At 47.9% G+C, this 26,111-nt stretch overlaps 1 protein-coding gene across 4 annotated transcripts; it reads left to right on the forward strand.

Moving 5' to 3' along the window:
* The first annotated feature begins 548 nt into the window (after positions 1-548).
* Positions 549-24,994, forward strand: LOC122541963 (lysoplasmalogenase TMEM86A-like). 4 transcript variants are annotated; one of them, XM_043679254.2, is made up of 3 exons: positions 549-584; positions 16,315-16,579; positions 24,414-24,994. In XM_043679254.2, the coding sequence occupies exons 1-3, from the start codon at positions 564-566 to the stop codon at positions 24,839-24,841; spliced, it is 714 nt and encodes a 237-aa protein (XP_043535189.1). In that variant the 5' UTR covers positions 549-563; the 3' UTR covers positions 24,842-24,994. The 4 variants fall into 4 exon arrangements, with proteins under 4 accessions (XP_043535189.1, XP_043535190.1, XP_043535187.1 ...); XM_043679255.2 differs by lacking the exon at positions 549-584 and adding an exon at positions 1,903-2,490; XM_043679252.2 differs by lacking the exon at positions 549-584 and adding an exon at positions 12,402-12,536.
* Positions 24,995-26,111: the final 1,117 nt, after the last annotated feature.

Here is a 26,111-nt window from a genome sequence, read left to right on the forward strand (position 1 = left end):
ACCCCCTCCTCCCTTTAACCCCTCTCCTCCCTTTAACGCCTCTCCCCCCTTTAACCCCCTCTCCTCCCTTTTACCCCTCTCCTCCCTTTAACCCCTCTACCCCCTTTAACCCCCTCTCCTCCCTTTAACCCCTCTCCTCCCTTTTACCCCTCTCCCCCCTTTAACCCCGTCTCCCCCCTTTAACTCCCTCTCCTCCCTTTAACCCTCTCCCCCCTTTAACTCCCTCTACCCTTCCTCTAACCCCTCTCCCCCCTTTAATCCCCTCTCCCCCTTTAACCCCCTCTCCTCCTTTAACCCCTCTCCTCCCTTTAACCTCTCTCCCTTTTCCTGCACAGATCTCTCTCATCTCTGTCTCCCTGGTCCTGAGCAGCAGCATGCTCTCCCTGCACAGCTCTGTCACAGTGTTGCTCAGTAACTTATTAACTCAGAGTGTTCTTTGCCAATCTCTACCCCAGGGCTTTTTCAGGGCAGCTGTGGTCACAGTAAGAACAGGGCCCTGTACAAACAACAGGACAGGCCGCAGAGGGGAAGGAGCTGCCTGCTAGGCCAAAGACTCCAGCATCATGGCTTCCGGTTTCACAGTGGTAAGTAAGATGGGAATGGAGCTGGATTTAGGCATTGTCAGAGTTCGGGAAACCGTCCACAAGCTCTGCATCTGAGCTGAGAGTACAGTATACCAATCAGGATCCTTGGTGGCGCTGGGGCTGAGAGCAGTCACTGAGTACTTCACTTTCCCCTTTCCGAACGAAACTCTCTCATCCTCAATTTCCTCTCTCAGAGAGTCAGATGTGAAAAATGTTGTCCCCTTCAGATCTTTCCCCTCTCACCTTAGATCTATGCCTCCCAGCTTTGAACTCCCTGACCCAATTAATGCATTTTGTCTTAATTCACGAGACGTGGGTCAAGATGTTGAGGCTGTCATCTGTTGACCTGACCTAATTGCCCTGAAGTCAGTTAAGTGTTAACCACATTGCTGTGGGTCTGGAGTCACATGTAGGCCAGATCAGGTAAGGGATGGCAGATTTCCACACCCTCTTGGCCATTTGTGAAGCCAGTAGGGCTTTATAGTCGCCATTGCAAACTCCACCGGCTGCCATGGTGGGATTTGAATCCAGTTCCCCAGATACATTATCCGGGTCTCTTGTTTTATAATCTGCCATTGCCTTACTCCTCCTCCTCCTGTCCCCCAGAGTGTCAAACTAAGAAGATGCTGTTCTTTCAGTGGGGAAGGCTGCAGGTTTGAGGAACATTCTGAGACAATTACTCATTAATGGCTGAGCTCAGACATCATGCTCCTCATGGTCAATAGCACATTAATACTCACTGTCAAAGATACACTGATAATAGCCAGTGGAACAGTGGACCCAGGGGAGAGGTCTGTACTCTACCTATGGGTCTGGAGGAAGGGAAATGTAAAGAGAAAGATATTTGGATGTTCAGAGATGTGGAGCAGAGGCTGCTGGTCACACAGAGCGTCTGTTGTGATTCACAAACTGTACAGTAACAGGAACTGTGTGTGACCTCCTGTCCTGCTGGTTTCTCCAGCACTTCTCTGAAAAGCAAAAATATCAAAGCCTGATGAAAACAACAGCTACGTGTCACAGCAAAATTTAACCCTCACGAGACAGAGATAAACAACCCTCAGTAGCAGGTGGAGCTCAGGAATATCAGAAACCTCAGAGGAGCTTTGACCGTGTTCTGTATCTCTCTGTATCTCAGTGTTTTTCTCTCTCTCACTCTCTGTCTTATCTGCTTCTCACTATCTCTACCTCTCTGTCTCTGTCTGTCTATCTGTCTCTCTCTCTCTCTCATTCTCACAATCTCTCTGTCTATTGTTCTCTCTCTCTCTCTCTCACTGTCTGTCTCACTGCCTCTGTCTCTCTCTGTTACTGTCTCTGTCCCTCCCTCTCTCACTGCTCTATCTATCCCACTTTCTGTCACTCTCTTTCTCAATCTCCGTCTCTCTCTCTCACTCTCTTTGTCTCTATCTCTGTCTCTGACTCTCTGTCTCTGTCACTGTCTTTGTGACTTCCCATCTCTCTCACCTTCATTGTCTGTCTGTCTCTCTCTCTCTCCCTGTCTCTATCTTTCTCACTGTCTCTATCTGTCTATCTCTCACTGTGTCTCTCTCATTGAACTTACCTCCCTTATTCTCTGTCCCTCTTCCACTGTCTCTCTTTCACTCCGTCTCTCTCACTGTACCTCTCTTTCAGTCTCTTTCTCTCTCACACACTTCCCGCTTCTCCCTTTGCCTCCTTTATCTGTCACCTCATCATTGTTTCTCAGTCCTGGGTCGATTTTCTCCTTCCATCCAACATCACTAACATCAGAAAACTGGACTATTATCACTCTCCGATTTGTGGAAGCTTCCTGTGCACATGTTGGTTGCTATATTTCCAAAAATGCAACAATGACGAGACTGCAAAGGCACCTCACTGCCTGTGAAATACTTCACGATGTCCAGATGATCATGAAGGGTGCTAGTGAAATGTAAGTCTTTATTTCTACGTACGTTGCCTATTCCTCACTGTGAACTTTAGTGTTGACATCACCCACATTCTCAGACAGTACATTCCAGATCCTAACCAATCATTGTGGGAAAGACGTTCTGCTCATATATCCATTGCTTCTTCTACCAATCACCTTAAATCTGTCCCCCTTGGTTCTTGATCGGTCCACCACTTTCTCCTGATCTGCTCCATCCAGATCCCTCTTCATCCTGAACACCTCAATCAAATCCCCCAGGCCCCCTTCTCAAAGACAAACAGCTCCTGCAGTCGATCTGTACAATTGAACTTTCTCATTCGAGAAGCTTTCTTGTTAACTTTTTCTAGACGCTGTATAAAGTCCTCATGTAACTGGACACAGTTCCCTCGTTGGGTCTGAACCATGGTTTTATTGAAGTCTTATTATAACTTCCTTGTTTTGTATCTATTGATGGAATCCAAGTTCTTGCCATTTTATCATCCCCACCCTGTCACCTTCAATGATTTGTTCTCACATACCTGCAGGTTCCTGGACTCACATACCATCCCCCCCCCCCTCCCCTGTCATTCAATGAATTAAGCCTTCGGTCCAAATCCCTTCACCCCCCACCCCCCCCCCCCCCCCCCCCCCCCCCCACTGAATCCTTTGACCCCCTGCTGAATTCACCGTGTCAGCCTCCTTCCTGGATCTTCACTGGGTAGCAATTGAACTCCAGGTTAACCCATGCCCCCTCCCACTCTTCACGAACCACTGACGATCTTTGGAGAATTTCTGCAGTGCATCTTGTAGATGGTACACACTGCAGCTACTGATGGTGGAGGGAGGGAATTGTGAAGGTGATGGATGTGGTGCCAATTAAACGGCTACTTTGTCCTGGATGGTGTTAAGTTCCTTGAGCATTTTTGGAGCTGCACCCATCCAAGCAAGTGGGGAGTATTCCATCACCCTCCTGACCTGTACCTTGTACATGGTGGACAGGCTTTGGGGAGACAAGAGATGGGTCACTATTCCCAGCCTCTGACCTGCTCTTTTAGCCACTGTATTTATGTGTTGAGTCCAGTTGAATTTCTGGTCAATGATAACCCCCTGGATGTTGATAGTGGGAGATTCAGTGATGGTAACGCATTTAATGTCAAGGGCCAGTGATTAGATTATCTCTCACTGGTGATGGTCATTGCCTAACATTTGTATGGAGTGAATGTTACTTACCACTTGTCAGCCCAAGCCTGGATATTGATCAGATCTTGCTGCATTTGAACATGGGCTGGGAAGGTAGTCGGGGGACGGGGAGGAAGGTTATTTGAAATTGGAGAACTCAATGTTGAGTTCTCCAGGCTGTAGGGTACCCAGGTGGAAGGTGAGGTACAAGGTGCACATCCAACGCATTATCCTTAAACACTTCTGCCAACTCCAACTAGACCCCAACACTAAGAATATCTTCCCCTCCCCACCCCTGTCTGCCTGCTGCAAGGACCATTCCCTTCAAAGTTCTTGGTTTGCTCCACTCTCCCCACCAACCTGCCTGAACCCCCAGTTACCATCCCCTGAAAAGATGCAAAACCTGCTGGTATACCACCCCCTCATCCCCATCGAGGGCCCCAAACAGTCCTTCCAACTGAGATAGAGGTTCACCTGCCTCTCTTCCAACCTAGTTTACTGCATCAGGTGCTCCCGATGTGGTCTTCCCTACATTGGGAAGACTGAATGCAAACTTAGGGAACGGTTCACCGAGCATCTCAGCCAGGCCCGCAGGGGCCAACCTGACCTCCCAGTCACCACCCATTTCAATTCCCCTTCCCACTCCCTTTCCAACACGACCATCCTTGGTCTCCTCCATTGCCACAACAAACCACATCACAGACTGGAGGAATAATACCTCACCTTCCACCTGGGCAGCCTCCAGCTCGGAGGACTCAACATTGAGTTCTCCAATTGCAAATACCCTCCTTCCCCATCCCCCGACTCCCTTCCCAGCCCCTCTCCCTCTCCCTCTCCCTTCCACTGCTACCTGCCACCAACCAGACTCATTCCTCCCATTGACCAAGCTGGTCGTACCCTCTGCCTGTCTTCACCTATCCCCACTTCACCACCCTGCCCCCACCACCGCCTTTATCTGCAGCTCCCCCCACACCCACCCGCAGTCCTGAAGAAGGGTTACACCTGAAACATCGACTTCTCCACCTCCTGATGCTGTCTGGCTTGTTAGGATAGATTACTTACAGTGTGGAAACAGGCCGTTCAGCCCGACAAGTCCACACCGACCCGCTGAAGCGCAACCCACCCAGATCCATTCCCGTACATTTAACCCTTCACCTAACACTACACCTAACATTAGCACAGCCAATTCACCTGACCTGCACATTGTTGGATTGTGGAGGAAACCGGAGGATCCGGAAAAAACCCAAGCATACACGGGGAGAATGTGCAAACTCCACACAGAGAGTCACCTGAGGTGGGAATTGAACCCAGGTCTCTGGCGCTGTGAGGCAGCAGTGCTAACCACTGTGCCACCGTGCCGCCCACTGTGCCGTTGTGTTCTTCCAGCCTCCTGCTTGTCTACTTTGGATCCCAGCATCTGCAGTATTTTTGTCTCTAACCATAATGAGCTGAGTGGCCCTAGTTGGACCCAAACTGGACACCACAGAGAAGGTTATTACTGAGCAGGTGTTGCTATTTGCAGATCAAGCACTAGGGGTCACCAAAACCCAACTAATCTGCCAATCAGCACCAGATTCTGGAATGGAGATTAGGAAATCTAAGACCATAGCTTGATGAGAGTAACGCGAAGATTTAACGGTAAATATAAAAGACAAACTTTTTGAAATGAAAGATTCTAGTGTTCCTTTTTGGTGTAGCAAGTGATTTGATTTGATTTATTATAGTCACATGTATCTAAGTTCATGAACAGTTTTGTTTTGTGAGCAGTTAAGTGCTGATCATTGCAAAACCAGGACGAGCAGATGACAGGGTGTTTAGACTGAGTGAGGTATACAGGGTTACAGCTGCACACGAGGGGCTCAGAGCAACATCAACATTACATTTGAAGTTAGAGAGGTCCATTCAGCAGTCTGAGAACAGCGAGGAAGAAGCTGTTCTTGAATATGTTGGTCCGTGTGTTTAAGCTTCTGCCCTTTCTGCCTGATGAAAGAAGTTGGAATAGAGTATCACTGGGTGGGAGGGCTCTTTGATGATGTTGGCTGCCTTTCTGAAGCAACATGAGCTGTGTAGATGAAGTCCACGGATGGGAGGTTGACTTCCGTGATGGTCTGGGCTATGTACACAACTTTCTGTAGTAGTTCCATATTCGTCCAGTTTAAGGCTCTTCGGGAATCAATGTTACTGAGGACGGTAAAGCAGAAAGAGGCCATTCAGCCCCTCGGGTCTATCCTCTTGCACAGTGAGATCTGTGAGTTTCAAGCTATACCTTGTTGTCTGAGACTCACCCACCAACCTCTCACTCCCCACTCCTTCACAAAACATTTCCATCTACCCAGTCAAATCTTAAAAGTCTCAATCCCAATCAGCCCAATTGATTTGTACAAGGAATACAACTCTCATTTATGGTTTAAAAACACAACATTCCTGCAAACCTTTCTGCCTCATTGGTCATGTCCATCCTTTGTGTGAGTGAATATGACTGTGGATTTATAAGTGACATCTTTAAGTTTGTCTATTAGGGATTGGTAATCCATTTTGCAGTTTGGTAAAGGATAATTTTGTTTTTGTGTCTTTGTGTTTATTAAAGAAACCTGGTGTGAGTTAATTTTTCATCTTGGATGGTGGTCAGAAATAAGTGAATAAATCAGCCTTGTGGCTACACTGGTCGTTTTCACATTTGGGACGAACTGTGAGACAGTGTGGTTTGGTTTTTGTGCTCTCCCCATCAAGATCATGACACAATCTCTCAGTACGGAATGGGCCATCCCTTAATCCTGAGACCACCACCCCACGTTCTAGACTCTCCAACGCACAGAATCCCCACAGTACGGAAAGAGGCCATTCGGCCCATTGAGTCCACACCAACCCTCCGAAGATCATCCCATCCACCCCCATAACCTAGCATTTCCCATGGCTAACCCACCAACCTGCACATCACTGGGCACGGTAGGCAATTTCCCACGGCCAATCCACCCTAACTTGCACATCTTTGAACTGTGGGAGGAAAGCTGACCCCCCCCAGAGGGAAACCCATGCAGACGCGGGGAGAATTTGCAAACTCCCCAGAGACAGTCACCCAAGGGGTGGGATCAAACGGATTGCTGGTACTGTGAGGCAGCATGGCTAACCACTGAGCCACTGCTCCGTCCCTCCTGAGGGAGGGCTATGTTAATCTTACAAACCCAGAACTTTAAGTATAAATGAAAATGATTAGCTTGAACTCAGCAGACAGAAACGATCAGAAAAATATGCCATATTGAGATTAGCGCTTAAAAAAGCTTTAAATCAGTTCAGTTAAACAGTATATTTCCATACTCAGAAGCAGGCCAATCGGACGATCTAGAAGGATTACTGAGAAATTCAAGGAAACTTGTAGAGATTTACCAAGATATATGATGTTAGCCAGTCATGATGTGGATTTGGGGGAATCATTTCTGATAAAACAAGATCCTTATGAATAAAGAGATGGAAATGTGTTGCTGGAAAAGCGCAGCAGGTCAGGCAGCATCTAGGGAACAGGAGAATCGACGTTTCGGGCATTAGCCCGCCCGAAACGTCGATTCTCCTGTTCCCTAGATGCTGCCTGACCTGCTGCGCTTTTCCAGCAACACATTTCCATCTCTGATCTCCAGCATCTGCAGACCTCACTTTCCCCTTATGAATAAAGCCCAGAAAAAACAAGCTCAGGTCAAAACAGAGTTTTACTCCATTCTACCAAACCACCTAATTGATTCTAACCAAAGCAGTTGGAGTTTACTGTTCGTCTTAATTTCTAAACTAGTTGGGTTGACTAGATCTTGCAGAGATAGGGCGGTGGGGGGGGCTGGGTCTGGTTGTGATGATCTTCAGAGGGTCGGTGTACACTCAAAGGGCCGAATGGCCCTGCTTCGACACTGTAGGGATTCTATAGTTCGAGGAGAAGGAGCTGACCCACATTGGTACTATTCTCTGAATAGCCTGCTTCACTTTAACATGTCATAACCTTCCAGATATTATATGGATCTGGGATTTTTCTCTTCAGAGAACACACTTCCTCACTTAATGAAGTGTCTAAGATAGTAAGTTTCATTTAAGTACACTGTAGCAGAGAAAAACCTTAAATGAGATAATTTGCTCATTCAAATTTTATTGACAATATTTAACAAGCAATACACTTTAAGTGGATAAGTAATATATTATGTGATACCAAAAGCCGAATAGGATCCCGTTTGATTTATTTATTATGACTCAAGAATGGCTAAGAACATCGAGAAATATCTAAGAATCCTGAAGAAGGGCCTGTGCCCGAAACGTCGAATCTCCTGTTCCCTGGATGCTGCCTGACCTGCTGTGCTGTTCCAGCAATAAAGTTTCAACTTTGATCTCCAGCATCTGCAGACCTCACTTTCTCCCCTAAGAATAGAAAAGCCATAGAACCCAGAGTGAGTACGACCTTCTCCAGTGGAAGAAAATACCTTTTGAGGATTATTATCTGAGGCTTTGTAATTGGAGTCATAGAGTCATACAGCACGGAAACAGACCCTTCGCTCCAACCTGTCCATGCTGAATATAATGCCAAACTAAACTAGACCCCCTGCCTGCTCTTTGTCTGAAATCTCAGTGACAGGTTCATGTTGTCATTATACTTCGCCAGTTTTGTGGGTGTTTGTGTCAAACCTCTGTTTCAATGGAGCTTTTTTTCTGAAGGTGTGAGCTGTTATCTAATCATATTTTTATGCTTCTTTCTTCTCTTCCTTATTCTTTCAGTCTTAGAAGAATAAAATGTCAATCAGTAAATACACTTTGTTTTCACACATGGATCGTCCTTTCATCAAATCATAGAGTCATAGAGATGTACAGCACGAAAACAGACCCTTCGGCCCAACACGTCCATGCCGACCAGATATCCCAACCCAATCTAGTCCCACCTGCCAGCACCCGGCCCTTATCCCTCCAAACCCTTCCTATTCATATACCCATCCAGATGCCTCTTAAATGTTGCAATTGTACCAGCCTCCACCACTTCCTCTGGCAGCTCATTCCATACACGCACCACCCTCTGAGTGAAAAAGTTGCCCTGTAGGTCTCTTTTATATCTTTCCCCTCTCACCTTAAACCTATGCCCTCTAGTTCTGAACACCCTGACCCCAGGGAAAAGACTTTGTCTATTTACCCTATCCATGCCCCTCATAATTTTGTAAACCTCTATAAGGTCACGCCTCAGCCTCCAACGGCTCCAGGGAAAACAGCCCTCCACTACTCTTTCAATTCGTAAAAACTGCTGTTAAATGTTTGTCAGCAATGTATTTTGATTTCTGTATGAGTACTGTCACATCCTTATTTCTATCGGGTGTGCGTGTGATAAGGATTATAGCGACTGGAATGAGATTGGCCAAGTGGATCGCATTGAGTATGAGATCCCTGATTGGGGCTGTTAACCCAGGACAATCAGGGAGCCCTGGCTGACACATATAAACAGGAGATTCAGAGACTCTCCTTGCTCTCGGGACTGGCTCTGAGCTGGCTGGTCACAGCGCATATACTGTGCACGTGGAAATAAAGGGTGAGTTGGTGACTGGACACCGGCCTCAGTGGAGTTACTTCATGGATCTCTACCATTCCTGTCTGTTGGATTGTTCCAGTATTTCTCCAGTAATTAACAATTTACTTCCATACCTCGTTATATTGTTGCTCTGTATTTCAAGGCCTCTTTCATAGTGATTAAACTCTTGTTTATAATTTTTAATTGGCTGTACTGAATACTAATTTAATCAACAGCACCTGTGTGTCATCTCCATTTAGGATTATCCTTTTTCTGCTCAATATAGATTCATAGAGTCATAGAGATATACAGCACCGAAACAGGCCCTTCGGTCCAACTCGTCCATGCCAATAGAGATATACAGCACCGAAACAGGCCCTTCGGTCCAACTCGTCCATGCCAACCAGATGTCCTCACCTAATCTAGTCCCATTTGCCAGCATTTGGCCCCATATCCCTCTGCACCATTCATATTCATATAGCCACCCAGATGCCTTTTAAATGTTAAAAATCACACAACACCAGGTTATAGTCCAACAGGATAATTAGGAAGTACTAGCATTTGGAGCGCTGCTCCTTCATCAGGTAACTAGTGGAGCAGGATCATAAGACACAGAATTTATATCATTATAATGCAATTAAAACGATATATTGAATAAACCTAGATTGCCTCTTTGTGTGATTTTTAACTTCGTCCACCCTAGTCCAACACCGGCACCTCCCCACCAAGGCTTTTAAATGTTGCGATTGTACCAGCCTCCACCACTTCCTCTGGCAGCTCATTCCATACACGTACCACCCTCTGTGTGAAAAAGTTGCCCCTTAGGTCTCTTTTATATCTTTCCCCTCTCACCCTAAACCTATACCCTCTAGTTCTGGACTCCCCAACCCCAGGGAAAAGACTTTGTCTATTTACCCTATCCATGCCCCTCATGATTTTATAAACTTCTATAAGGTCACCCCTCAGTCTCTGACCCTCAAAGGAAAACAGCCCCAGCCTGTTCAGCCTCTCCCTGTAGCTCAAACCCTCCACCCCTGGCAACATCCTTGTAAACCTTTTCTGAACCCTTTAGAGTTTTTCATTTTTAACTCCTATGTAAATCTTTATCATTAAATGTTTTAATACCCATGTGCATCCTGCTTAATTAGTTATACTCTCTAACAAACCTATAATTCAAACTACACATCATGACATAATGGACCCAATATTTCAGTATGAGCTAGTCAGACTGCAGCAGTTATGAACTGTCTACATCTTTCAACCTTGCTTTCACTGTCTCTGTCACACCCTTCCCCCTGCCCCATTACTCTCACAATCAAAGGTACTCACTGGTACCTTATCTTTCCCCCTATAATGATATCCCGTTAACATGCTATAAACGATAGTTCTTCTTACAATCAGGAGTATCTGCCAGATAAGTCACTTTACTAACTCACTTTTATGGCTCACTGAATCTTGATTTCAGAGGTCCACTTCATAAACTTAATGACATCAACAGTTTGTCCCCTGTTTGAAAAGTTCCCATTATTGAATGTTTGTATCCATGCTTTGATCTTTGCCTGTGAAGGCTTTTGTGCAACTTTAAATGTTCTAATGGGTCTCTCTGGATACATAGACATTTAATATTGAGTATCTGTCTATTGGCTTTATAAACATCTCCACAATCAATTTTTAATGGATTTTTTAACCACAGATCAATTTGAATCTAGTAAATTCATTTGGGAAATCTCTGATTAGTAAATCAAGGGTAAGAAATCTGAACCCTTGATTTAATCCTATGTGTATTTGTGACAATATACTTTACTCATTATTTTAGGGAGCTTGAGGGTGTCTCTCCAAAGTGGGCATGATGCCTCAGTCTCAGGGCGACTGTCTGTGTGGAGTTTGCACATTTTCCCAGTGTCTGCGTGGGTTTCCTCCGGGTGCTCCGGTTTCCTCCCACAGTCCAAAGATGTGCAGGTTAGGGTGAGTCTGGGTGGGATGCTCTTCGGAGTGTCAGTGTGGACTCAATGGGCTGAATGGCCTTCTTCCACACTGTAGAGATTCTATGAACGTTTAGATATTCCCTACATGGCAGGCAGTAGACCACAAATGTTTTAGACAGATATTGCTTGTAATGTTCTGCAAAATGTTGTTATTAACAGAAAACAACTCTATTTACTGGACATTAACAAAAGGCAGAGAAAAGAATTTCTAAACTATTACTACGCAACTTAAACTTCAAAACCGACAGATAGACACTCACTCAATCAAAATTCATGATATAGAGGAGCCAGTGATGGACAAAGTTAGAAGTCACAAAACACCAGGTTACAGTCCAACAGGTTTATTTACAGTCACAAGCTTTCGGAGTCTGGTATTGTGCGACTTCCAATCATGCTTCTGAAAACAAATGGTTGAACACGTCCACTGTTGGGTGGAAGTCGAGCAAAGACAGGTGAAAAGAAAGCTCTGAAGATCAAACATCCGGATCCCAAGGGTGGGTCAAATTGTCTCTCAAAGTCTTTTGTGATTCTAATGACCCGTCGTTGCCTGCAGGGTGATTGTCATCCTTTAATGTGGTGGCACCTCACACCAAAGGAAGTAGTTTACAAAGTCTGGGCACTGTTCTAACACAGGAAGCATGGCGATGAATTTGTACACAGCCCCAGCTCCCATTGACAGTAATAATGACCGAATCATTCGTGTCGGTCTAAGGATTAACCATTAGTGAGGACAGTGGACAGGGGAATCTCCACAGCTCTTTTACAAATTTGTAGTCGTGGGAGTTTTTTGTATCTATTGAACACCACATGGTCCTTGGTCCACACTGCTTCCGAACGAAGACACCTCAGAGAGTGCACAGTCCCTCAGGGCTCCACTGGGATTATCAATCCAGATTTGGTGCTTTAACCTCTGCAATGGGAGTTGAAACTACGACCTTTTAATCCTGGTGTGTTTCCTACTAAGATCTTAGACAAGGTATCGGATGGGCAGAAGCTACCGTCCTGAAACCAAGAAATCCAAACTAGCGAAAGACAAGATGCTCAGAAAGGGAATATGGAAGAAGCGACACACAGTGGGTGTGACGTTGTTGGATTTTGATCCATACAGTCAGTTAGTCAGAGCTACATCTGCTTATTATTAGCTGCAATCGATAGGTCAGCATATGGCCACTATCTGAGGTGTTCCCTTTATCAGTGAGTGTGAGATAATGGAGGAGAAAGTCCACAAACAGAACAGATATCAGTAGCAACTCAGGAAGCCATCCAACAGAGAGAAGGAGAGAGAGAGAGAGAAAGAGAGAGAGAGAATCAAACAGAGAAAGTAATAGAGGAAAATGGATATTATGGGTCATGATTCCAGGAGACAGAAAAAAAGGTTTGCGATGGTAAGTGTCAATAATAGCTTTGAGGATTCGAGTGCAGGAGCTGGGATGTCTTGCTGCAGCTGTGCAGGGTGAGACCAGACCTGGGGTATTGTGTGCAGCACGGTCTCCTCATTTTAGGAATAACACTGTGGCTGTTGGGGGAAGTGCCTCAAAGGGTTGCCAGACTAATAGCTGAGATGGCAGGACTGACCTAGGAGGACAAATTGAATGAATGAGGATTATATTCACCAGAAGTCAGAAGAATGGGGTGGGGACTCTCACAGAAACCTGTAAAATCCGAACAGAACTGGGCAGGGTAGATACAGGAAGGATGGTCTGATGACAGGGGAGTCCAGAACCGAGGGGTGGGGGGGAGGGGGGGGGTGGGCGGGGGGGTCACAGCCCAAAAATACCAGGAAGGCCATTGGGACTGAGATGAGGAGAAATATCTTCACCCAGAGAGTGGGGAGCCTGGGGAATTCTCTGCCACAGAAAGTGGTTGAGGCCAAAATATTGCGTGTTTACGAGGAGGGGTTAGATATAGTTCTTAGGGCTAAAGGGATCAAAGGGTATTGGGGAGAGAGCAGGAACAGGTTGTTTGAATTGGGTGATCATACTGAATGGCAAAACAGGTTCAAAGGGCTGAATGGCCTCCTCCCATTCCTATTTCCTCTGCTTCTATGTGTGTGTGTGTGTGTATATGTGTGTATGGGGGTGGGATGTGTGTGGGGTTGACTGAATGTGTGTGTATGGATGGGTGAATGTGTGTGTGTATGTGTGGGTGTATGTGTGTGGTGTGTGTGGGGTTGACTGAGTGTGTGTGTGTGTATGGGTGTATGTGTGGGTGTATGTGTGTGTGGGGGTATGTGAGTGTCTGAGTGGGTGTGTGTGTGTGTGTGTATGGGTGTGTGATGTGTGTGTGTGTGGGTGTATGTGAGTGTCTGAGTGTGTATGTGTGTGTGTATGGATGTATTTGTGGGTGTATGTGTGTGTGTGTATGTGTGTATGGGGGTGGGATGTGTGTGGGGTTGACTGAATGTGTGTGTGTATGGATGGGTGTATGTGTGGGTGTATGTGTGTGGTGTGTGGGGTTGACTGAGTGTGTGTATGTGTGTGTGGTGTGTGTGGGTGTATGAGTTTGTGAGTGTCTGAGTGGGTGTGTGTGTATGTGTGTGTGATGTGTGTAGGTGTATGTGAGTGTCGGAGTGGGTGTGTGTGTCTATGGGTGTGTGATGTGTGGGTGTATGTGTGTGTGGTGTGTGTGGGTGTATGTGTTTGTGAGTGTCTGAGTGTGTATGTGTGTGTAATGTGTGTGGGTGTATGTGTTTGTGGTGTGTGGGTGTATGTGTTTGTGAGTGAGTGTGTATGTGTGTGTGGTGTGTGTGGGTGTATGTGTGTGTGGTGTGTGTGGGTGTATGTGTGTGGGTGTATGTGTGTGTGGTGTGTGTGGGTGTATCTGTGTGTGATGTGGGTGTATGTGTGTGTGGTGTGTGTGGGTGGGTGTATGTGTGTGTGATGTGTGTGGGTGTATGTGTGTGTGGTGTGTGTGGGTGTATGTGTTTGTGAGTGTCTGAGTGTGTATGTGTGTGTGTGGGTGGTGTGTGTGTGTGTATGTGTGAGTGTCTGAGTGTGTGTGTGGTGTGTGTGGGCGTATGTGTGAGTGTCTGAGTGTGTGTGTGGTGTGTGTGTGTGTGGTGTGTGTGGGTGTATGAGGTTGTGAGTGTCTGAGTGGGTGTGTGTGCATGGGTGTGTGTGTTTTTTGGGTTGGGGGAGGAGGTGGTGTGGTGTAGGTTTGTCTGGGAAAGCAAACACCTGGAATGGAACAGCAGTTCAGTAGCACCAGCCCTTCACCCTGTCCCTTGACCCGAATGTGGAGCCCACCCATCAGTAAAACCCAGTCACAACCGGCCTCAGTGTCATTCCCCAGCAGGCTGCACGTGTTTGCCTCCTCCAGGGCCTAGAGGAGTCAAGGTCACCCAGTCTCAACTGGCCAAACCTGGACATAGTCCAGCACTTTCACATTGTCAGGCACAGAGTGTTTAGGCACCTCGCTAACTGCAGGTTCCTGTTTGTACTTGCCAGAAAATGTGATCAGATTGCGTGCATACACTGTACTCTGGGTGACACTCCCAGTAATTGCAGGTGAATTGGAACGTATGCTGTGCAAGGTTCTGAACTCCAAACCCCAGCACACCTCTGAAAGGGATCAAAGTCAAGGACAGCATGTCACTGAGGTGCAAACAGACAGCAGCCCTGTGTGTAAGTAAGCTCTCTGTGACCACTTGCTCCATTTCTCTGACAGCACGTGGGTGACAGTGACTAGGCCAACCTTTGCTCCCCACCTAAATTACCCTAGCGAAGGTGACTCTGATCTATCACCTTGAACCACTGAAGTCCACCCGGCTTGACTTTTCTGCACAAACCAGTGACTTGCCAGGGTGATTTCCGAGGGCAGTTCAGTCTGCTACTTTGTTGTGGGCCTGGAGTCACGTGTAGGCCAGACTGGGTAAGGATGGCAGCGTGTTCCAGATGGACTTTTACAACAAACAAAGCTATCTGTCACACTTGCCGTTTGCTCAGACTAATTCTCATTATTAGATTTTACTAAACAATTGCATTTCAGTTCTGACGTAGACAGGCAGGAGGCTGGAAGAACATTCTTCATGACTGCAAGAAGGGTTACACCCAAAATGTCGACACTTCCTGATGCATCCTGGCTCACTCTGCTCTCCCGGCCTCCTGCCTGTCTACTTTGGATTCCAGCATCTGTAGTTTTTTTTTGTCTCTTTTCAATTCTGACAACAGATCTGCGAATTGATCCTGAGACCCCAGAGCATTAGTCTGAGCCTTTGGATTGTTAACCCAGTGATCGCCACTGTCTGCCTTTTGCAGTCTTGGCTACAAAGCACCCTCATGATTGGACCCCAGTTGACAAAGGGGCTGAAGGGCTGGAATCTGGGGAGCAATGACCACAGAATCCTGCCAGTCTGGAAGCAGGACATTCGGCCCACCGAGTTCTCACTGGCCCATCCAGAGCCACCCAACCCTATCCATGTAACCCTGTATTTCCTATGGCCAACCCACCTTACCTGGACACCATAGGCAATTTCCCACAGACAATCCACTTAGCCTGTACATCTTTGGATTGAGGGAGGAAACCCACGCAGACACGGGGAGAATGTGCAAACTCCACTCAGATAGTCACCAGTGGGTGGAATTGAACCTGGGTCTCTGGCATTGAGTGCTAACCATTGAGCTGTGCATATAGTTTATTGTACCCAACTGGGTCTACCCAGCCAGGCCGGTGATTTAGCACAGCCAATCCTCCTAAACTGCACATCCCTAGATGCTACAGAGCAATTTAGCATGGCTAATCCTCCTAGCCTACACATCCCTGAACACTATGGGCAATTTAGCTTGGCCGATCCATCCTAACCTGCACATCTTTACTCTGTGGGAGGAAACTGGAGCACCCGGAGGAAACCCACACAGAATGTGTAAGCTCCACACAGACAGTCGCTGAGGCTGGAATCGAACCCAGGTCCCTGGCCCCATGAGGCCACAGTGCTAACCACTGAGCCACCGTACCACCTGACCGTGCAGCGTAGAACCGAAAACTGGGTGAGAGTCGGGACAGAAACTCGGAGAGAGAGAGAGAGAGGGAGGGGCCTGAAAATATTGGGTACAGTATAAAACAGGTCCTCATTTGGTGGAGGAGAGAGGGAGCCCAGCGCAGTCATGGTGTAAAGACATGTCTTCTGCTTGACTCCATGTTCGGTGTTTCTCCTTCCTGTCACAGATGAAAAGTATTGGCCCGAAACTCATTCCTTTCCTGAAAACCTCCTGCATATACTTTGTGCTGTGGCTTCCCACCTCCAACCCATCGTGGTTCAGTGCATTAATTAAATGCCTGCCTGTCCTAAGCCTGGGTTTCTTCGTGTTGGCGCACAGCATCAGCCAGGGGGTATATCGACCCTACGCCAAGAAAGTCCTGGTTGCTCTCCTTTTCTCGGCACTTGGTGATGTGTTCCTGACGTGGGGCGACCAAGGATTCTTCATCCACGGTAAGGCCTGCAGATTTAATCTGTTGGAATAGGGAGCTCTTGCTCAAACTCTGGTTGGACCCCAGTTGGAATATTGTGAACAGTTTTTCTCCCTGTATCTAGAATCACAGAATCTCTACAGTGTGGAAACAAGCCATTCAGCCCAACTAGTCCACGCTGGCCCTCCGAAGCGTAACCCACCCAGACACATTCCTTTACCCTATTACTCTGCATTTCCCCCTGAATAATGCACCTAATTTGCACATCCCTGAACACTAGGGCAATTTAGCACGGCCAATCTGCCCTAACCTGCACACCTTTGGATTGTGGGAGGAAATCAAAGCACCTGGAGCAAACCCACGCAGACATGGGGAGAGTATGCAAACTCCAGACAGCCGTCCGAGGCTGGAATCGAACCTAGGTCCCTGGCGCTGTGAGGCAGCAGTGCTAACCACTGAGCCACCGTGCCACCCCAATTTAAAGAAATAGGTACTGATATTGGAGGCTGGGGTGATACCGGATATAGAGGGACTGTCTCATGAGGAGAGATTGAGTAGAGTTATACAGCACAGAAACCAGCCCTTCAGTCCAATTCATCCACACTGACCAAGTTCCTCAAACTAAGTTAGTCCCACTTGCCTGTGTTTGGCCCATATCCCTCTAAATCTTTCCTATTCGTGTCCCTGTCCGAATGTCTTTTAAATGTTGCTCTGGCAGCTCATTCCACCCTTTGCATGAAAAAGTTGCCCCTCAGATCTCTTTGAAATCTTTCCCCTCTTGTTCTCATTGGAGTTCAGTAGAATGCATGGCCATCTTATTGAAACATGGAAGATTCTCAGGGGCTTGACAGGGTGGGTGTGGACAACCACCTGCTGAAGGAGCGACGCTCCAAAAGCTAGTGTTTCCAAATAAACCTGTTGGACTAGAACCTGGTGTTGCGTGATTTGTAACTTTGTACACCCCAGTCCAACACCGGCATCTCCAAATTCAGGGAAACAGTGAGAGAGATCGGCACAATCAAAATCTCCAAAATGGCACAAAGTCAAGTTCTGTGAACCAGCATGGAGGGGATGGGCCAAATGGTCTCCTTCTACAACGTATCGATTCTGTGGTTTTGACATCCTTTAGTGCATTCATTCCTACTTTCACAGGGCTGTGATCGGAGATCCAGCTCACACACACTGCACCCTCCCCCGTATTATCTCAATGTACTTGTTACCTTTGATATCTCAGGGCCACTGCTACATTCAGACTTTGGATCATTGATTTAAAGTGACCCACCCGGCAGTCGGCTCAGTGTCCACATCGCAGTGAGACTCTGGGTTTCAGATGAGACAGATGCAGGTTCCTGAAGGAGCTGAGGCTATTTTTCTGTTTGCTAGGCTTTTTTCAGTATGTCAGATTTATGCACAGTTTTTAACCAATCACTAGCCAGTACATTGTATAGCAAACCTCCTGATCCCTTTATCTAAGCCGTGCTGGAAGGCCCAGTTGAAGCTAACATTTTGGCGGCAGTTTGCCCCAGCAATTATGACTCATCATTCCCACTACTTCAGGCATCCAGATGAAGTGAAGATGAAATAAAACCGTTGATGTTATGAGTCAATATTCAACGTCAGGAGAGCAAACGTCTACATTACAATTTATTTGTTGACCCAATTTCATCATCCCATTTTGCACTCATTAAAACTGATGTAGTTGGCAGCAGAACATATCTCCCTCTCAACGTGTGCATGTACGTGTGAGAGATTCTGTGTCTGTTGGTGATTGCACGTGTGTGTGTGCATGTGTGTGTGAGGTAACAACTTTAATGATAGGAATGCATTGATAAATGCTTTTTGACCAGCCACACCATGACTGTAACTGTTGATTTCATTACTGAAATAGCCAGTGCTTTGCTTTAGAATTATTGTCAAAGTAAAAGAAACGCCCACCAGGTTAGAACATAGAACAGTATAGCACAGGAACAGGCCCTTCAGCCCACGATGTTGTGCTGAACATGACGCCAAATTAAACTAATCCCTTCTTCCTGCCCCTTGGTCCATGTCCCCCCATTCCTAGTACTGATCTACAAGTCCCTTAAATGCCCCTATCAGACCTGACTCCACCATCACACCCTCTGACAGCACATTTCACACTCCTACACCCCCTGATTTTAGACATTTCAACTCTGGGAAAAAGATTCTATCAACCCTTTCTGTGCATCTCATAATTTTATAAACTTCTATCAAGTCTCCCCTCATCCATCACCGCTCCAGAGTTTTTCTAGCCTCCCCTTTAAAGCTCACACCCTCTAATCCAGGCAGCATCCTGGTAAACATCTTCTGTGCCCTATCCAAAGCCTCGACATCCTTCCTGTAATGTGGTGACCAGAATTGAACACAATACTCTGAACCAAAGTCTTACAAAGCTGCAACGTTACATCTTAACTCTTGTATTCAATTCCTCAACCAATAAAGGCAAGCATGCCACATGCCTTCTTCACCACCCTATCTACTTGCATGACCGCTTTCAGGGAGCTATGGACTCGAACCCCAAGATCTCTCTGTACATCAATGCTGTTCAGGGTCCTGCCATTATACTTTTCCTTAACATTTGATCTCTCAAAGTGTAGCACCTCACACTTACCCGGATTAAACTCCATCTGCCATTTCTCTGCCCATATGTGCAACTTATTGATATCCTTGACAACTTTCTGCACTGTCCACAACTCCACTGAGCTTTGCATCGATGAAGTTCTTCCATAAACTTGAAATAATCTGGTTATTATTAATACAACCTCTTCTTCAATCAAGTGGTAACTGCTGATCAGCTACAAAGCTCTGATCTTGAATGAAATTTTGCCTTTGATCATTACCCCACAGAGGGCTGAACACAATTCCAATTTTAACCCAGAAAATTTTAAATATATTCCAACTTTTTCAACTTCCTTTACATCATACTTAAATATAGATATGGATCCCTAACAGTGCTGTGTGTTTACGTTAATTGGGTGTGATTGTGTATCCACGTGTGCTTGTGTATATGTGTGTGTCTGTGCAACTATCTGTTTCTGTATGTGAATGCATTCTATGTGTGTGTGTAAGTGAATGTGTCTCTGAGTGAGTGTGTAAGTGAGTGTATGTGTTTCTCTGAGTGAGTGTGTGTGAGTATCTCTGTGAATGAGTGAGTGGGTGTATCCCTGTGAATGAGTGTGAGTGAGTGCATCTCTGCGAATGAGTGAATGAGTACATCTCTGTGAATGAGTGTGTGAATATCTCAGTGAGTGAGTGTGAGTATCTCTGTGAGTGAATGAATGTGAGTGTATCTCTGAGTGAGTGTGAGTGAGTGAGTATCTCTGTGAGTGAGTGAGTGAGTGAGTGAATGAGTGTATCTCGTGAATGACTGAGTGTGTAACCGAATCTGTCTCAGTGCGTGTGTGAGTGCCTGTATCTGTTTCTGTATATGCGTGTATGTGTGTTGTGTGTGAGGAGGGAGAGATTAAATAATGAGGGAACACTACTCTGAAATTGAGTTAGTTACCTGCAGAAGATCCCACTCTGTCGCAGTACGGCTGAGGGTGAATTTCACTGCTCATCACCAGCTGACAGACAGGAGATATACCAGCACCCTGACATAAACTCTGCCTGCACACCCCTACGTTTAATTACTGCACCAATGGCTTTCCAGGCCTTCCACTGTCTGGGCCACTGATCCTGGAATTGACTTGGCAAAACTATCAACCTCTCTCTCTTTCTCACTCTCTCAATTTAAGGAACCCTTGAGACCTAAACTATCGACCATGCCACCTTGGTCACACGTCTCCATGTAAAATGTCAGATTTGTATTCCTGTGAAGAACCTGGAGTCTTTAAGTTATGCTGAGGGTGCTAAACAAATGCGTATTGTTGTTGCGAAAGAAAGCAAAGTTCCTTGAGATGTATCTCTGTGTCAGGAATTAGGAGGTCCAGGGGTGAAGTCTCCGATAAACGACTCAGCTGTTAGAGATCCACGCGGAAAGTTTTCATTACGTAAAAATGTGAGGAACACTGGAGATACTAAACAGGAGGAACAGACACATTCACAGTGATTTGGGCATCACACGTGCCTCTCAGTCACAGCGCAGTTTGTTCAAGTCCCACTCAGGGCGCATCAGAGCACAATGAGCTAACACACCCAGCACGTGACTGAGGGAGTGCCGCACTGTCAGAGGGTTAGTGCTGAGGGAGTGACACACTGTCGGAGGGTCAGTGCTGAGGGAGTGCCGCACTGTCAGAGGGTCAGTGCTGAGGGAGTGCCGCACTATCGGAGGGTCAGTGCTGAGGGAGTGCCGCATTATCGGAGGGTCAGTGCTGATGGAGTGCCGCATTATCGGAGGGTCAGTGCTGAGGGAGTGTCGCACTATCGGAGGGTCAGTGCTGAGGGAGTGCCGCACTATCAGAGGGTCAGTGCTGAGGGAGTGACGCACTGTCAGAGGGTCAGTGCTGAGGGAGTGCCGCACTGTCAGAGAGTCAGTACTGAGGGAGTGCTGCACTATTGGAGGGTCAGTGCTGAGGGAGTGCCGCACTGTCAGAGGGTCAGTGCTGAGGGAGTGCGGCACTGTCAGAGGGTCAGTGCTGAGGGAGTGCCACATTATCGGAGGGTCAGTGCTGAGGGAGTGCCACACTGTCAGAGGATCAGTGCTGAGGGAGTGCCACACTGTCTGAGGGTCAATGCTGAGGGAGTGCCGCACTGTCAGAAGGTCAGTGCTGAGCGAGTGCCACATTATCGGAGGGTCAGTGCTGAGGGAGTGCCGCACTGTCGGAGGGTCAGTGCTGAGGGAGTGCTGCACTGTCGGAGGGTCAGTGCTGAGGGAGTGCCGCACTGTCGGAGGGTCAGTGCTGAGGGAGTGCTGCATTATTGGAGGGTCAGTGCTGAGGGAGTGCGGCACTGTCAGAGGGTCAGTGCTGAGGGAGTGCCGAACTGTCAAAGGATCAGTGCTGACGGAATGCCGCACTGTTGGCGGGTCAGTGCTGAGGGAGTGCCGCACTGTCAGAGGATCAGTGCTGAAACAGTGCTGCACTGTCAGAGAGTCGTGCTGAGGGAGTGCCGCACTGTCAGAGGATCAGTGCTGAAACAGTGCTGCACTGTCAGAGGGTCAGTGCTGAGGGAGTGCCGAACTGTCAAAGGATCAGTGCTGACGGAATGCCGCACTGTCAGAGAGTCAGTGCTGAGTGAGTGCCGCACTGTCAGAGGGTCAGTGCTGAGGGAGTGCCGCACTATTGGAGGGTCAGTGCTGAGGGAGTACCGCACTGACAGAGGGTCAGTGCTGAGGGAGTGCCGCACTGACAGAGGGTCAGTGCTGAGGGAGTGCTGCACTGTCAGATGATCAGTGCTGAAGGAGTGCCGCACTGTCAGAGGGTCAGTGCCGAGGAAGTGCCACACTGTCAGAGGGTCAGTGCTGAAGGAGTGCCGCACTGTCAGAGGGTTAGTGCTGAAGGAGTGCCACACTGTCAGAGGGTCAGTGCTGAAGGAGTGCCGCACTGAGTGAACCAGATGGGTTTTCCTGACAATCAACAATGGCTTCATGGTCATCATTAGACTCTTAATTCCAGATTCTTTACGGAATTCACATTGCACCATGTGCCAATGGCCGGACTCAAGCCCAGGTCCCCAGAGCATTACTTGAGCCTCTGGATTATCAAATCCGCGACAATTATACTCAGCCATCACCTCCCCATAAACAGTGAACCTGAAACAGTTTCTTAAGGGAGCAATGTGAGGCAGAGGGGCTGGATAGATTTAAGGCGATACCTCCCAAGCTTAGCCTCGCCCCCTTTCCCCCCACCCCGGCAGCTAAAGGCACAGCCCCAAAGGGACCTGGAGGAGCATGAGAAATCCTGGAGGATTGTGGGGCTGGAGGAGATGGCAATATAGGGAGGGGCTGCAATATAGGGAGGGGCTGCAATATAGGGAGGGGCTGCAATATAGGGAGGGGCTGCACTATGGAGGAGGTTAAAAAATAAGGACCAGGATTATAAAGTGAGGGCTTTCTTGGTTGGGGAGAAAATAAGAGCATAAGATGTAGAAGCAGAAATAGACCATTCAGCCCGTCCGGTCTATGCTGATTCAGTCAGACTGTGGCTGATCTGATAATCCTCAGCTCCACTTTCCTGCCTTTTCCCATAACACTTACTGAGTGAGAATCTCCCGAAAATAAAAAGCCAAATTTCGTTCATGGGCCTGAGAGAGAGAGAGAGAGAGAACTGGTGGGGGTTTATAATCTGAGGGTCACCATGCCTCAGGCAAGGGGAGAGATTGGATTCCCTACAGTGTGGAAACAGGCCCTTCGGCCCAAAAAGTCCACACAGACCCTTCAAAGAGTAACCCACCCAGACCCACTTCCCTCTGAATGATGCACCTAACACTATGGGCAATTTACCTGACCTGCACATGTCGGGACTGTGGGAGGAAACCCACACAGACACAGGGAGAACGTGCAAACCCCACACAGACAGTCACCCGAGGCTGGGATCAAACCTAGGACCCTGGGGGTGCTGTGAGGCAGTAGTGCTAACCACTGAGCCACCATGCCACCCTTTTCAGAAGGTGAGTCCTTCATGGTGACTAAGATCTCTCAGCCTTGAAAATAGTCAAAAACCCAGCCTCGACAGCCCTCTGTGGTAAAGAATTCCACAGATTCACTCCCCTCTGCAAAAGGAAATTCCTCCTCTTCAATGGGTGACCCCTTATTCTGAGATCATTCCGGGTAAAAACAATGACTGCAGATGCTGGAAACCAGAGTCTGGATTAGAGTGGTGCTGGAAAAGCACAGCAGTTCAGGCAGCATCTGAGGAGCAGGAAAATCAACGTTTCGGGCAAAAGCCCTTCATCAGGAATAGAAGCAGAGAGCCTGAAGGCACTTCCTTTCCACCTATCCACTCCACCCTCCTCTCTGACCTATCACCTTCATCCCCACCCCCACTCACCCATTGTACTCTTTGCTACCTTCCCCCACCCTCCTCTCTGACCTATCACCTCCATCCCCACCCCCACTCACCTATTGTACCCTATGCTACTTTCTCCCCACTCTCACCCTCCCCTCATTTATCTCTCCACCCTTCAGGCACTCTGTCTCTATTCCTGACTAAGGGCTTTTGCCCAACGTCGATTTTCCTGCTCCTCGGATGCTGCCTGAACTGCTGTGCTTTTCCAGAACCACTCTAATCCAGCATCTGAGATCATACCCTCTGCTCCTAGACGTCTCATATACAGAGACGTGTAAAACTCTGACAGGACCAGACAGGGTAGGTGCAGGGAGGGGGTCCCCGATGGTGGGTGCGCCCAGACCTAGGGGTCACGGTCTGAGGATTCAGGGTGAACTATTTAGGATGGAGATGAGGAGACATTTCCTCACCCAGAGAGTGGGGAGCCTGTGGAATTCATGACCAGAGGAAGGAGTTGATGTCGCACATTGAATGCATTCGAGGGGTGGCTAGATGTAGCACTTGGGGTGAATGTGATCAAAGATTGTGGGGAGAAAGTGGGATTAGGTTATTGAGTTGGATGATTAGCCATGATCACGATGAATGGCAGAGCAGGCTTGAAGGGCCGAATGGCCTCCTCCTGCTCCTATCTTCTATGTTTCTATTAAAGTTAATCTCTCTCTGCACCTTCTCAGTAGCTGTAGCACCATATCCTGCATTCTGTTCTGTTACCCTGAGGTAACGATGTAGGGGTATGATTTGTCTGGCTAGCATGTGAAGCAATGCTTTTCACCGTATCTCGGTACATGTGACAAGAATAAATCACATCCCAGATCAAAAGGGGGGGAAGAATCTCTCCACGGCCAGTGGGTTCTGTTTTAACCAAGAGCGATGTCCCTTTCTGCTTTGTAGGAATGTTGATGTTTGGAATCTCGCATTTACTGTACACCTGGGCATTCGGATTGCGGCCACTGAAGCTCTGGATTGCTCTAACGTTGCTGTCGCTGGGTGTGGTCTACTACGTTGCAGTCTACTCGTACCTGCGAGGCCCCATGATCTACGCCATGGCAGGTTACGTTGTGGTGCTGGGCATGATGAGCTGGCGAGCCCTGGCACGCATGGCTTGCTCCGATTATGAGCGAACGTGGGGCCGGAGGTGCACAGCAGCGGGAGCTGTGCTGTTTGTCGGCTCTGACCTGGTGCTGGCCATCGACAGGTTCTGCTTCACCGTGCCTCATGCCCGCGCCGTCGTCATGTCAACCTATTATGGGGCCCAGATGCTGATCTCTCTGTCAGTCGCCGAGCAGAGTGAATCGGAGATGCTCTGGAAGAGGAACTGAAATGAGAGAATCTGAAACCAACTGCAACGCATCAAAGAGACTCAAAGCAGGAGCTGTACTGTTCAAACCAACATCACTTGAATCATGCCAGTCAATAATAAATCTTTGTAATATGAATTAATCCTCTGTTATAAATTAAAAATTAACTTTGTGAATTGAGTCCCAGTCCACATTTATAGGAAAATCAGAATTAATGTTTTGGGTCGGATGACTGCGTTCTAAGGATGAGTTACCAGATCGGAAACATTAACTCTGCTTTCTCTCCACAGATGCTGCCAGATCTGCTGAGCTTTTCTGTTTTTGTTTCTGATTTACAGCATCCACGGATCTTTTGGTTTCCACACATTTACAGACAGCTTTATCCCACTTAAGCACACCATTAATGACCAACTCCCTTTATCTACACAACCAATCCATCCTCAATTAACCCTTCATTAATATGGCTTTGGGGTTGGTTAGCTCAGTTTGCTCGAGGGCTGGTTTGTGATGCACAGCAGCACTGAAAATGCAGCACTCCCTCAGCACTGACCCTCCGACAGTGTGGCACTCCCTCAGTACTGACCCTCCAACAGTGCAACACTCCCTCAGCACTGACCCTCCCACAGTACGGCACTACCTCAGCACTGACCCTCCGACAGTGCGGCACTCCCTCAGCACTGACCCTCTGACAGTGCGGCACTCCCTCAGCACTGACCCTCCGACAGTGCGGCACTCCCTCACCACTGACCCTCCCACAGTGCGGCACTCCCTCAGCACTGATCTCCGACAGTGCGGCACTCCCTCAGCACTGACCCTCCAACAATGCGGCACTCCCTCAGCACTGACCCTCTGACAGTTTGGCACTCCCTCAGCATTGACTCTCTGACAGTGCGGCATACTCTCAGTACCGATCCTCCGACAGTGTGGCACTCCATCAGCATTGACCCTCCAACAGTGCGGCACTCCCTCAGCACTGACCCTCCGACAGTGCGGCACTCCCTCAGCACTGACTCTCCGACAGTGCGGCACACTCTCAGTACCGATCCTCCGACAGTGCGGCACTCCATCAGCATTGACCCTCCAACAGTGCGGCACTCCCTCAGCACTGACCCTCCGACAGTGCGGCACTCCCTCAGCACTGACCCTCTGACAGTGAGGCACTCCCTCAGCACTGACCCTCCGACAGGACGGCATTCCCTCAGCACTGACCCTCCAACAGTGCGGCACTCCCTCAGCACTGACCCTCCAACAGTGTGGCACTCCCTCAGCACTGACCCTCCGACAGTGCGGC

The sequence above is a fragment of the Chiloscyllium plagiosum genome, unplaced genomic scaffold (assembly GCF_037043375.1).
Source record: "Chiloscyllium plagiosum isolate Xiang-an unplaced genomic scaffold, Cpla_swu_hap1 HiC_scaffold_33, whole genome shotgun sequence".
Classification (NCBI taxonomy): domain Eukaryota; kingdom Metazoa; phylum Chordata; class Chondrichthyes; order Orectolobiformes; family Hemiscylliidae; genus Chiloscyllium; species Chiloscyllium plagiosum.